The sequence below is a fragment of the Drosophila navojoa genome, chromosome 2 (genome assembly GCF_054131105.1).
Source record: "Drosophila navojoa isolate 15081-1374.11 chromosome 2, UAZ_NAV_1.0, whole genome shotgun sequence".
NCBI lineage: Eukaryota > Metazoa > Arthropoda > Insecta > Diptera > Drosophilidae > Drosophila > Drosophila navojoa.
In genome coordinates, this window is record NC_142890.1 from 29,254,830 (window position 1) to 29,267,882 (window position 13,053).

Below are 13,053 nucleotides of genomic sequence, written 5' to 3' on the forward strand. Positions count from 1 at the left end.
TACTTGGGAGAATAATTAATACTTATTTTTTTCTGCTTGCAATTATTTTAACAAATTTTAAAATTTTATCACTAATTTTAAATGAAGGATATTTTACTTTTTCTTTACAAAAAATATTCCAATTATTTTTTAATACATTATAAAAATATGATTAATTAGTATTCAATTTTATAGCAACATATTTGTGTTTCATTTCATTATTAATTTTATTGAAAGAGTTTAGATAAGTTAAATAAACATTTTCTGATCATTTAGATCAATTGCTGATCACAGTGGGTAATATTAGGTCGATCGATAAAACGATTGTTAGTAAAACTATCGATGGTGATTAAAACTATCGATGGCTTTGCAGCTCTTATCCCATTGCAAAGCTTAAGGAATCAAGCTATTGAGGAAATAGTTTCACTCTATTTTCGGGCATTATAAAAAAATCTATGCAACTGATATTTCCCACATTCACACAGTCCTCCGCGTAAATCATTTTCTTAGAACGACCTATTCCATTATATTACTCTGTTGAATTCTAGCGAAAGCCAAGCCATATAGACTACTTAGAGATTGTATGCATAGGTGATAATTGTTTCATAACTGATGCCAATTTGTGCGCCATAATTTTCCATTAATTAATTTGGCACAAAGCGGAAACTTCTCGCATAGTTGAAAGTCGTCGGGCTGTAGGACTTTTGGAGGGGCTGGATGGAGGGCGATGGGCGTTAGGCGGCTGGCTGCAAACAATCGGACGACTTGTCTTGAACTTGGCTGGCTGTCGAAAAGTTTCCATTGTTAATCAAGTTTGCTTTGCTTTAGGGGCAAGATTTTCACGCAAATTAACATTCGCATAACTGACCCGCCAATAAGCCAAGTTACCAGCGGCGCCCTCAGTTGGGTCGCTCGGCCTGGGCCATTTCGGAAATAATTAATATTTTTTCTGCGAAAGCAAAAGTTTCGGCCATGCAAAATGCAAGCTCAGCATCTGGCCGACCAGCATTTGAGCATTTGGCAGAAACCAAAACTGAGAAGGAAAAGGAATGCTCTCTACTTAGCACCGAGGCGGTGCCAACCGCAAATGTGTGTGTCAAGAGAGCTGCTGCTGCTGCTGCTGCTGCTGGTAAATCAATAGACCAAGAGACCACGGCACTCGCTCTCCCTCACCTTCTCCCTCTTCCTCTGTCTTCTCTCTCTGTCAGTGAATATTGACATTTACGTGTACATTTAGTCGGATGCAAGCGCCACAAACTAAATTTCCAGTCCTAGCCGAAAGAAAGGATACGCCGCGGCGTCCTCTCTCGAAAAACGAAAAAAAACTCAAACGAAAGCTAAATGTCAGCGCAACTTGCGGCGCACAAATTGCATTTTATATTTACAAATGCACGTGAAAGTAACAAAGAAGGCGGTCCCGAAAGAGCGCCTTTACACGCATTCAAAACTTGATGTATATTTTGTATATATAAGTATGCCTGTGTATATGTGTGCTCATGGTATATAGAGAGTAAATGGGGCCAAGTGTAACTTACCATTTCAGTGTTAGTGTATGCTGCAGAACAGGAACCTTGGGACGTACAAGCTACATTGATGTCTGTGTGTGAGTGTGTGTTCGGGTCCGGGCGAAGGACACCGCACAGTGTAAAGCCAGAGGGTGAAGAGCAGTCAGAGGCAGTTGGCGGAGGGGGAGGGGGAGGGGGACGGAGAGGGGGAGGGGAGCTCTGTCTGTCATTGACGTAAAACTCGGCATGAGCAACATTATTTTGTTACCGACTCAGCTTAAGGACATGAAAACACATGTTGTTCAACACATTGAAGCAAAAGCGCAAAATGTTTCGTTCTTTAAGGGCAAAACTCGCATAAATATTTAATACAGATGACTTGACACCCACACGGTGTGTGTGTGTGTGTGTGTGTGTGTGTGTCTGCTTAACGTCTCAATTGCAGCAGCACTCGCTGTGGGGAATTAAATGTTACCGCAAAAAGGGTAATCCACAGCAGTCAGCCCCATGTTGCTTGGACCACAGACCGCATGCTTGAGTCAGCCAAGTGTTTCGGATAAATAAATAATATCAACTGACTCATAATATCAACCTTTGATGTGCTGGTAAGAAGGCCTCATCAGCCAGGCTGCTCATGTGGCCAGGTGTCTTGGAGAAGCAGGTTCCATCGGCTTCTGGATGCTGAAAGCTTTTATGAAATTATTAAAATTTCATTCGGCATATCTTGTACAATAATTTTCACAATTGAGCGGGTGTTAGAGATCCAATAGCTATTGATAGACAGACTGGAAAATACTTTCGATCTTTCGAATTTTCGTTGAGCACGTAAAGACTTTTTTAACAAGTAAACTCAATTTCACGGCCACGAGATTGGTTTAAAAGACGTTCAATTTCGTCAAGGGTTTATTATGTTTTAAATTGTCAAATCATCGTTACAGAATTTTTAGGTTTATATTCGACCATGACCTAAACTATAAAACTGCGGAATTTACTGTGCTCTCTGTGAAAGATCTTTTATAATATTATATTATTTTGTTTTATTCTATTAAAACTATAAAGTAGAGAATCTGTACATCAAACTTGAATCCTTACAACGCGAAATACAATCGAAATATATTTATTACTTCCCTTGATTTATAATTTCAGCACAGAAATTCTGAGTCCGGACAGCTCTAGTCCAAAGCAGATTTACATCGGTTAGGGTGTTTCATCTTCGCCAGGACAATACAATGGTCTTTCTCTCGTATACAGATCAACTTTAACCGGAATACTAAATTAGCAGTAAAATGCAAACGTGCGAAAGCGTTGAGACTTGCAAAACAGCTAGAGTAATCATCAAATAAAAAGTGTGAATTGCTCTTAACCACCGTCCATTTGTTTCTCTGTCCTAATTCCGTTTTAATGACGGATCCGAGAACTGGAATGCTTAAACAGTTTCAATAAAACAATGCTTAAACAGTTTCATTACATTCCACTTAAAAGGTCGATTTCTGGTAAGCTTATTATGAATTCGCTATTTTGGTTACAGTTAGGAAAATGCTTTCAGTGATGAATTCATTTGAATGTATCACAACTAGGAAATTTCTTTTCTGAGACTATGTAGATACGTAATATATTTCAGAGAGTTGCATATGCAGATTGTTGTACGGCAACCAGTAAAACTATGGGAATTCTTAAGTTCTTACTTTTAATTTTGATTCTTGTGATTATTTACCCAATAAATCACACCCTGTATAGCTCTAAAACTTATATAGGGAGAGTGGCCTGTATGTCAGCATATTAGAGCTAATATGCAATGTTCAATCGGGGCACACGTTTGCCTTCTTAAATGTGAACCCTAAAAGCAGGCAACATCTATTATACAGTCATTGAATCAATCGGTAAGTAATATTTATCTTTGTGTATTTAAATAGAAAAACAGATTAGGGCCGTGGGCTTTGTTTGCAATACTTTTCTATTTATATTTGCGTGTCCATAACCGAAATATGTTGGAGCTAAGTCAATCTTTTTTTTTCGGGTTGGTCCAGGCAATATTTGCCGGAAGCTGATGAGAGGAATTTGAGAATCACTACTGCCGCACTAAGATATTCGGAGCCGGGCAGACAAATATGTCCGGCCAAATGCTTCGCTCGCATACTTAATTCGTACCCATTAGCAATGGGTTGGGAAAATTCGGGAAATATTTGCACTAGCCCCATGTCAAAGGCAGGCGGCCAGAAATGCGAGCTCGGCCAAAGAATGTGCCGTAGACAAATTGCTCAAATTGAACGACGCAAAGGCAAACAATGCTGTACTCTGTGCTCTGGGCTGTGGCATGAGACTTGCTTTGAGACTTCGCTGGCTGCTTGGGACGTTATCTGCGTGCAGAGTTTGCGTTTGGTTGACAAAAAGCAGCCGGGCCGTGCTGCACGGCCATCCACAAATTCCCCGAAAAGCCTCGCACAGTTGTTTACCCTCGGCCATCGGCTGGAGCCCTCCTGAGGGCCTTTTGCGTGCCACGAAGCTAATATTAGCAAATAATTTCGACGCTGTACCTGGGCTGAGTCGGCACTTTTTGCTGCCAATTAAATGGCAGTTTCAGCTGACGCTCGATGCCTGCAATGAGCCCAATTAAAGGCCAGAATCCCAGCCAGCTCTGACAATTGGAACCAAACTAAAACTGGCTGAAGCACCAACAACGACTTTTGCTGCTTACCGAAACTCTAGCCGGATACCCAATTATAGCTACCTGCAAATGGCTAATTCGCTCCCCTCCTATTTTTAGCCAACCATTCAAATAGCTAGTGGCGCCGCCGCGACATTTGCGCATCATATTCCAAGCCAGGCTGGGGGCACACATGTTAATTATGCCCCAGCTCTAATTAGGCATTGCAGCAACATTTACTAACCGAGATCTCACGCAGCATTCAGTCGGAGTCAGGCCAGCATTTAATTTACGATTAGCTGACGCAGTCTCTGCCTCTAGCCAAGGCTTATCAGCAATTAGAGTTTTTGGTCAAGAAAATATCTGAAATATTTACTAGTAGTAAATACAATTTTAAATAAATATTTGATCTCAGAATAAGTCTGAGTTAGTCGGTCATGCCCGACTTTTAAGTGAATCGATGCAAGTTTTGAGAGCGCAAGTTTCGTAACTTTAAACTTTCAGTATCAGTTGTTCCACCTGCAATAGTTTATTGAGTCTGTCATGCATCTGAGTGAAAAAATGAAAAGAAAACTAAAAGTGTATTTACTCAGCATCTTCAAACTTTATTGACCCCACTTCCCGGGTGTCGGAATCAGAGCTTATATTTGTTTACTTATATATCGTAAGAAATGTCCTTTTACATATGTATATACAAATATTTATTATAGTCAAGGAAATAAAATTATACTTTGCTATTATAATTTCTTGTACGACTTTTTGAATATAAAATCCATGTCCAATAATTCAAATAAATTCTATATATAACACATAAGTCAAATGACAAATGGAGTTCTCTTATTAATATTTATATTAATAAAAATCTTTGATTTCGTTTAATAAATAATTTACATATATAAATGTATATATCTATATTGACTAGAGTAAAATAAACTGAAATGAAAGCAAGTAGAAATGTTTGGCAGTTCCAATGTATTCCATATATATTATTTTATATTCTAATAAATAGAATACAAGTCAAATGGATTTGGTAAATAAGTACTTAGATGTCAAACTAATCTATTTTGTTTCTATTGTCATCGTGCTATTGATTGTTGCCAAAGAGAGACGCATAAGTGTGAGAAGGGCAGAAGGTGGTCAGCTATAGAGTTGATTTAACAGATGATATATTGTATAACTGAAAATGTTCAGAGGTATCATGGAGACGTAGATTGTAATGTTTAGCTGAAGCTTTCAATATTTTGAAATGAGTAAGGTATCTGTTAATATTTATAACTTTTTCCTATTAAGTCTACATTTACTATTCATAATTATAATTTTCTATTAACAATTTTTATATTAACAATAACTTTCATTCAACAATTTCTAAATAACTGTGGGCCACCATCGGATTTGATAAGAAAGGCGATAATTTTGAAGCGAGCCTAAATGTTAAATGACATTAATATACTTGAAAGTGTTTTCATGTTTATAACGGTCATACATTTGCATGCACACACACACACGCACACACATGTACATATGTATATGATTTAAAATTTCGAAACACACATTTTTATTTGTGTGTTACAATACATGCATGCAGACATGTGTGTATGCACATATATGTATATACATATGTATGTATATAATATTATCTGAGTATCTAATACAACAGCTCAAATAAAAGTGATAAATGGCCAAAACGTGACCTGGCATTTGTAAGGGCTGTTTGCCCACTTTGGATGTATTTGGCTCAGCAGCAGCTGGGTCTTCACTTTAAACTCTGTCCGACTTAAGAGAGAGAGGCAGACAGGCAAGCAGAGAAAGAGAGAGAGAGAGAGGCAGAGCGTGAGGACTTCAATTGAGCTCATGTGAGTGTCTGTTAACACACACAGACAATCTTCATTTCAAAACTTGCTGCGCTGCTTAGGAGAATTTTGTTTTAATCTTGATAATAATATGTGTATGTGTGTTTGTATATGTATGTATATACTACTATTGTATATCAGAAAAACATTAATCATTCGCCTAATACGCCAAAGACTATGACAAATAAAGTAGCCTTGTTTTTAAGCTCGGCTTAGCTTGATAATAAAAAATTAGTTTACTCGGGTAAACAAACATTATTAGTAAAAAGTTTATATTGCTTATAAAAGAAAAATATTGATATGTAATAAACAAATTAATAATGAGACCAAAGTAAGAAAGAATCTTAGCAAATCTTAAATCTTATTACTTTTTATTGTAATAAAATAAACAAATAAATAAAATATATATCTGTGAAATGGATTTACCATTTTAAGCATTTCAAATTGATTCTTTTATTCTTCTATCTTCTATTTCGCACAACACAATTAAGCTCTAAACTCTAACCAACCAATATGCTCGCTTTACTTCGTGAGCAAGCATACAAATATGCATAAGCATATCGATAATCGAGTAAATTCACAAATGCTTTTGTATGCCAAAGCCCCACACATTTATCTGACTGCTAATCTTTCGCATTGTCAGGGCACGCAGCAACTCCTGGCGGGCTTCTGTCGCACCTGCATATTTCACCGCACCGCCCACTTGGCTCACCTTGAAGTTTCAGTGTGTGTTGGCATCTTCATTGATCACGTATTTGACGATAGTATGACTTTAGCGGCGTGTCGGGCCTATGCACTTTATGTATGCTCTATAAACGGAGAGCTAAAGTTTATTAAAGGTATTAATAAGTATTTATTTTTGAAATCAATTTAGTGTGCTTCCCTTAATTTATTTAGATATACTTACGGAATAAGTTGATGAAAAACAATTTTGTGTCTGGCAGCTGAAATCATTGAAACTGTCAGTTTATAGATAAATAAATATGAAAAGACGATGTCCTTCCCTTTGCCTCTCTATGCTGCATTATAGCTTCATGATTATCATAGACTGTGTGACTCAAAGCTATAAAAATCGAATTTCAGATGTAAATATTATCTAAGAAAATCATTTTTGCATTGGGCATCTGGCACTCCCATACAGGCTTCGCCTATCTCTTTTTCTTTCAAATCCCTTATATAAAAGTTAATCAAGTTTATAAGGAATATTTTGTCAGTTAACTCGAAATGAAGATATTTTTAAATTATTATAAATAGACTTTATTAAAATTAAGAGAAAAAATTTATTAAGAAAATAGTATAAATGTAAACATATTAATCTATTAAAATCACTACATTAGAAGCCATTTATTTATTTTTATTTTTAAATTATAAATAATATTAAAATAATAATGAAATAAGTATCGAAGTAATTGAATTGAAATAAATAGTAAACCAGCAAATGCATTTATTAAAAGTATCTTACTTTGGTTTTGCTATCTATTTTGGTTTTACTATCTAGACTTTGCAGTTCAAGCACAATAAATCATGCATGACACTACAAAGTTTGAAGCATACTGTCGACTGCTAAACAGTTGTAGAAGCACTGTTCGCTGCTTAGCTTAGATTGCCATAAAACGCGTGGATGTAACGGCCGCACGGTTGGTTTGAGAGCAACTGTACATGACTAATATTCAAACAAATTGCGAATTTATCATACATACACGTATATGAATTTTATTTACACAGTATTGTTACTAAGTACATATATTGTAACATGTATGTGATTAGAGTTTTTACATAATCGAATTAAATATATGCTCGACATATCCGGTTCGTTATAAAATCTAACTAAATTCTAAAAACTGCCACAATGGACCATTCCCGGGGACAGGCGATGCCATTTGTTGTGTCCGCCTGTCCGAGTGTCCGCCCGACCTAACTGACTATGGCGAAACTTTGGTCAACTTACGAACTTGGCAAGTTGGCAAAATTTTCATTTTCAATACAGCGTTTCATCGAAACTTCTGCTGACTGACGGACGGCGCCAATGATAATGGAAGGACATCGATTGATTTCAGAGCAAACTATTTGCGTCGAACAAACTACGAGCCGAATGCGAATCGAGTGCCTCAGTTGGCTGCTGTTTCTGGGACGCCGTACAGCAAATTGTCCAGCTTCAGTTTGTTTATCTTGTCGGCAACGGGCGCCCCGTGGCCGGGCCGTCCCCAGAACGTTTCGAATGTGTCGAAGTGCTGATTGCACAGGTCGCGCTCTCTCTGCCTCGAGACGCTGACCGAGCGCCGCTTCTGCGATATTTGCACATTCAGATCGTGCAGGTAGCGCATGTCCGCGGCCGTTTGTATCCTGCAAGGATGTTGGTCGATCGCAGTTGGCATCGCATTGATGCGTTGATGTTGTCGATTGTTGCATTGATCGATAGGTTTGTTATCAAAGTATTTCGATTTCAATATCAGTTTCGGTTTCGGTTTCGGTTTTGCAAACGTTTTTGCACGGGGATACATAGAAGATTTGCATTATCATTGGGTTGTTTTGTGGTTCGGTTAGGTTTGGTGAGTTTGGGTTTGCTCTTTTGGTTGCTATACTTTCACTTGTATTACAATTGATATTTTCTTGCTGGATGAGCCAAAAGAAGTGATAGAGAAACCATTATAAACACAAGGATGACGCAATCATTTGCAAATTATAGTCAATATGAGCCTGGCGAGGTCAGGTCAGTTCAGTTCAGCTCAGCTCAGCCCAGCCCGGATTTGAGATTTTCGCAGAGCAAGCAAATGAGTAATGCCAACAGAAACGGAAGTGAAGGTTATGCGGGTGCAAACACGGATCGAATCGATAAGTCAGAAAATGAGACAGAGACAGAGACAGACGGAGAAAGAGAGAGAGAGACAGCTACATATGCAAATACAAAGACAACAAAGACTGCAGCAGAGACAACAGTTGGGGGCAGTCGGGAGACTTGCCTAACGAATGTGCAGGGTGAGGCGCTTGAGGCAACAGGCCGGTGCTCGGTGCTCGGCTTTGTCGCACTTGCAGTTGCCGTTGCAGTTGCAGTTGCAGCTGCAGCTGCAGCTGCAGCACTGCAGCTTGCAGTTGAGGTTCTTGGAATGACGCTTCATGTGGCTAATGTTTTTGATGATGTTACTGATGCTCTGCGCTTTGTTGGACTTTGTCTTGTGCTTGGGTGGTGCGTACCTATCATGGGAGGGCGTCCGCTTGGTCACGTCCGTGCTGGAGAGGCTGATGGGCCGGTGTAGTCCGCGCCGGCGCGCCAGCAGTGGCACCAGCTCCACGCCGCCTCCTGCGTTCTCCGCACTGGGGTCCGGCGTGGCCAGCGAGGTGCTGTTGGTGGTGCTGCCCGCGCAGAGGCCTCGAGGCAGCTGGGGGCAAGGCTTGTGGGGCTTGCACTCCTTGGCCGGGGATCGCAGGCCGCAGGCAGGCGGCGCTGGGATCTTTCGGGAAGGTTTCAGTGGACTATTGGAGCTGTTGATGGCGGGGCAGTTGCAGGTGCATAGCTCGCAGCAGCGCTGCGGCTTGGGTGGCTTGTTGCCTCTGGACTTGCGGAATGTGTTCTTCTCAGCCGGAGTCACGGGGTTGTCCTGGTCTAGCTCCTTCAGCATTTCCTTATTTGTCCAGCCCTACAATCAATAGAATCTCCCTCAAAAAGGCGCACTCCCCCAGCTTGTCAGTGGAGCTTACCAGCGATTTCATGAAAGTGTTGCCTACTTGCTTGGGACTGCGCCACGGCTTGCCCCCTGGCCCGGCCTTGCCCCAGGGCTCCTTGCAGGGCTGGAAGAGAGAGATGGCAAATGAATGGATTAATGAGATCGCTCAAGGGTGGACAGTAGCTGTCGCTCACCGGCTTTTCCAGCTTCGCCTGGAGCTTCTTTTTCTGGTTGGCCAGCTTTTCTTGGAGCGGATGCTCGCTCTCGCTGTTGACCACAATCTTGTCGAGCATCGGCTTGCCCTTGCAGGGCGGCGAGGGCTTGTAGCGCAGCTCAATGTCCAGATGCCCTTTATTGCGAAACGACATTGAGGGATGCTCTTTCAGTTCGATGTGAATACTCTCACCGTTGGCATTGTGGCCCAGGCTAACGCCGGGCTTCAGCGGGAGCTCGCGCTCGCAGATGGTCACAGTGCTGCTCCGAGGGCCGCTCTCCTGCAGATGATGAATCGAGTGGGCGTGACTCAGCCGGCCGCCCGCCCCGGGCGGGTGATGGTGGTGGTGGTGATAGACGGCCAGTGGGTTCTTGTGGCACTTTTTCTGCATGGTGAAGTAGTCGTTGTAGCGACAAGGCTGCAGCGAGTTGATGCGATGGGCGGTCGTCTGGGCGGCGGGCATGCAAATGGGATACGCATTACGTAAGCAGCGAGCGACTGCAGCGACAGACTTACCACTGTGGGCGTCGAGTGCAGTCCGACTGCGGTGATGTCCTTGCGTCGCACCTCCACGTTGGGCGCCCCGCCACCTGGCCTGCCCCACGGGCAGTGCTGCAGAAACAAATCATAGTACTGCAAATAACAAAAAAAAAAAAAAACTAAATAGAGAGGGATGTTGATAACAGCCAGTGTGTGGGTGTCCATTTATGGGTTTATGCCGTTATCGATTCTCTCGCAGCCTATATTCGGCACAGTGGAGGAGCCTGGCTCGCTCTAGCCCTGCCTCCGGGCTTCCGCTTGTTTACGGAAACTGACAATGCCCAAGCCCCCACAATTGTTTGTAGGTTGTTGTTATAGTTGCAAGGTGGTGCGGTTTGCTTTCCATTCACCCATTTTTATTTTCGCCAACTGAATTCCGCTGGATTTAAGTCACATTCCGAGTCGGCAGCACGCGAACTGGCGAACTGGCGAACTGACGAACTGATGCCAGTTAAGCTCAGTGACCGACAATGTTGCTTCCACTCCTGCTGCTGCTCCTGCTCCTGCTGCTGCTTCTGCCTGGCTGCCTGCTTTGATTACTTACGTATTGGCAAAGTCAAACTTGTCAAATGGTTTGTTGAACCAAATTCTGGCCAAGTTATTACAATCGCTTGCCGTAGGTCTTTGAACTCGACTCAAGTGGGACGGCTGACGTGGGTGGGCATACTTTGTATTTTTATTTTTCACGCGTAGACTACACAGGCCAAATAAATTTGATGTTGATAAATGTATAACAATCTCCTATGGCTTCTGGCTTGTTTAATCTATAAAGTCCTAATCTGATCTATTAAGAGACCGTGATGGTATCTTATCACTTGAAAACTTCTTATTCATCCTATTCATCGAGATACTGTTCCAGGTACTTTATTTCCAAAGCCTATATGGAAATTTGTACATACTTCGAAATATGTATATAAATCATTACTCCATCTGCAGGAATTCTCTTGAGTTCACTAGAATTCCAAGTCTCAAATGCTTGAGGGTTTTTACATTTCATAATTGTCATTAATTAGACAATATTTACTAAAGTTTATTTTTCAAATTTATTAAAAAAGAACAGGTAAATCTATTTATGGGATAGATCTAAGAGATTCTCACACATTTTTGTTTATTCATCTAATTCTCGCTTATATTCGCAACTGTCAAGTGGGGATAAGTGGTGCCTATTAGGTAATGTGAAGTAGTTTGAGTCTAGAGGGGTTTGTATAATCTAGGGGGGCTTTTAGATTCTGAATTGAATTTTTGAATTCACTTTTTATGTTTGAAATAAGTTTCGTCTATTGCTTAAAAATAGTAGCTTAGCTTAGATAATCTAATAAGAATGTCTAGTATCTATTGTAAAGAATCTCATTTCAAAGAGAAATTTGATGTCAAAAATATTTGAGGGATAATAAAAATAAATATTTATTATTCTTCGCTATAATGTGAAAACTTGAAACTATAAATTTATAAATTATATATGAAGTTAAGCAAGATTAGGCATATCTTCGATTTACCACGCCTTCTTTTCTTTTGGTTAAATATACAAGGATCTCCACTTTAAATGATCAAAGTTATGAGATTCTACCTCTAATGCTATCAATGGCTTAGTTTTTTTTTTTTTCATATGTATATCTACTATATATTAAACAAACTTAACTGAATTTGATTGACCCAATTTTAGATTTCTATATATTCACTGACTATCTAAAGCAATCCCATCCAAATTGGAATCAATTAAATGGGCTTGATTTCACATTGGTCATAACGCTATGATTTTCGAAGCGAACCCAGATATTACGATAAATGGAGCTCTGCAGCATTGGATTTGCACTTTTGTGGGTTACTTTACCTCCTGTTTATCCTTTTCCTTGCGGGCGTTTTCCTCGGCTTTGCGACGACGCCACATCCGCAGGCTCTCCTCGGCATTCTTGCGCTCGACCAGGCGCTTCTTGTCGTCGCACCACATCAGCGGATGCTGAATGTGGTCGTGGCAGAAGGTGCCCATCTCATCGCTGGTTGTCATCCTGGCTAGCAGCTGGAGAAGCGGAAGTATCGCCGCGCTCAGCTAATGACGCGCTACTGAAACAGCGCCGTGGCGAACCCAAACCTTCGACATCCAAGTCGCGTTAGCCGTCGCGTCGCGCCGCGTCGATTGGGCCGCGCTGATCCGTGCCAGGCACGGCACGGCTATCGGGCTCAGCTCAGGGCCTGCCCAACCACTGCGGTTGTCTAGGCAGCGCCGCTAGCCAGCCAGTTATTTATAGTCTAGGTTAGGGCGGTGCACAGACTGCACGTGAGCGGTGCGCGGATGTCCTTGAAGTTGTTTGTTAAGCCAGGCCAGGCCAGGATTGCATTTCATTTGCGTAACTCGCTCGCCATTACAATATTTTTGCAGTTAGGCAAGCCGCCTCTGTTTGCCTTTTGGGCGAGGCTCGGATATAAAATACATTTATTTTATTGTAAACTATGCGAGCTGTGGTCTACTGCTCCACTGGGGCCCAGTTGCCCCAATTTAGCCCCACTCGTGTGCCTTTGTATTAAAATAGAAAGTTACCAGAACTATCAATATTGGCCAGGAATTCGGAGCGCTTCAATGTTGCGTGCGGCGCTCTATGGTTAACGTTAACCCAATTAAGAAGCCCTGGGCTAACTTGTTGATGTTTGCCTAGCACAGCTG

At 41.2% G+C, this 13,053-nt stretch overlaps 1 protein-coding gene across 3 annotated transcripts; it reads right to left on the bottom strand.

Annotated features, from left to right (window-relative positions):
- Positions 1-7,741: 7,741 nt before the first annotated feature.
- On the bottom strand, positions 7,742-12,776 carry LOC115564497 (uncharacterized). Of its 3 annotated transcripts, XM_089256152.1 has the most exons (7): positions 12,226-12,773; positions 10,371-10,487; positions 10,047-10,302; positions 9,835-9,989; positions 9,675-9,764; positions 9,171-9,613; positions 7,742-8,321 (listed from the first exon to the last, which is right to left on the bottom strand). In XM_089256152.1, exons 1-7 carry the CDS (start codon positions 12,397-12,399, stop codon positions 8,087-8,089), a joined length of 1,470 nt encoding a protein of 489 aa, XP_089112278.1. In that variant the 5' UTR covers positions 12,400-12,773; the 3' UTR covers positions 7,742-8,086. The 3 variants fall into 3 exon arrangements, with proteins under 3 accessions (XP_089112278.1, XP_089112277.1, XP_030244725.1); XM_089256151.1 differs by having other exon boundaries at positions 9,835-10,302; positions 12,226-12,775; XM_030388865.2 differs by lacking the exon at positions 7,742-8,321 and adding an exon at positions 8,408-8,591 and having other exon boundaries at positions 9,835-10,302; positions 12,226-12,776.
- Between the last annotated feature and the right edge of the window lie 277 nt (positions 12,777-13,053).

Bases quoted from the DNA above. Each gene is read 5' to 3' on its own strand.
- LOC115564497 (XM_089256151.1), bottom strand. From the start codon at position 12,399: ATGACAACCAGCGATGAGATGGGCACCTTCTGCCACGACCACATTCAG. The intron at 10,488-12,225 runs GTAAAGTAACCC...TGTTATTTGCAG, and splicing joins AGGAAAAGGATAAACAGGAG to TACTATGATTTGTTTCTGCA. The intron at 10,303-10,370 runs GTAAGTCTGTCG...CCCGCCGCCCAG, and splicing joins TGCACTCGACGCCCACAGTG to ACGACCGCCCATCGCATCAA.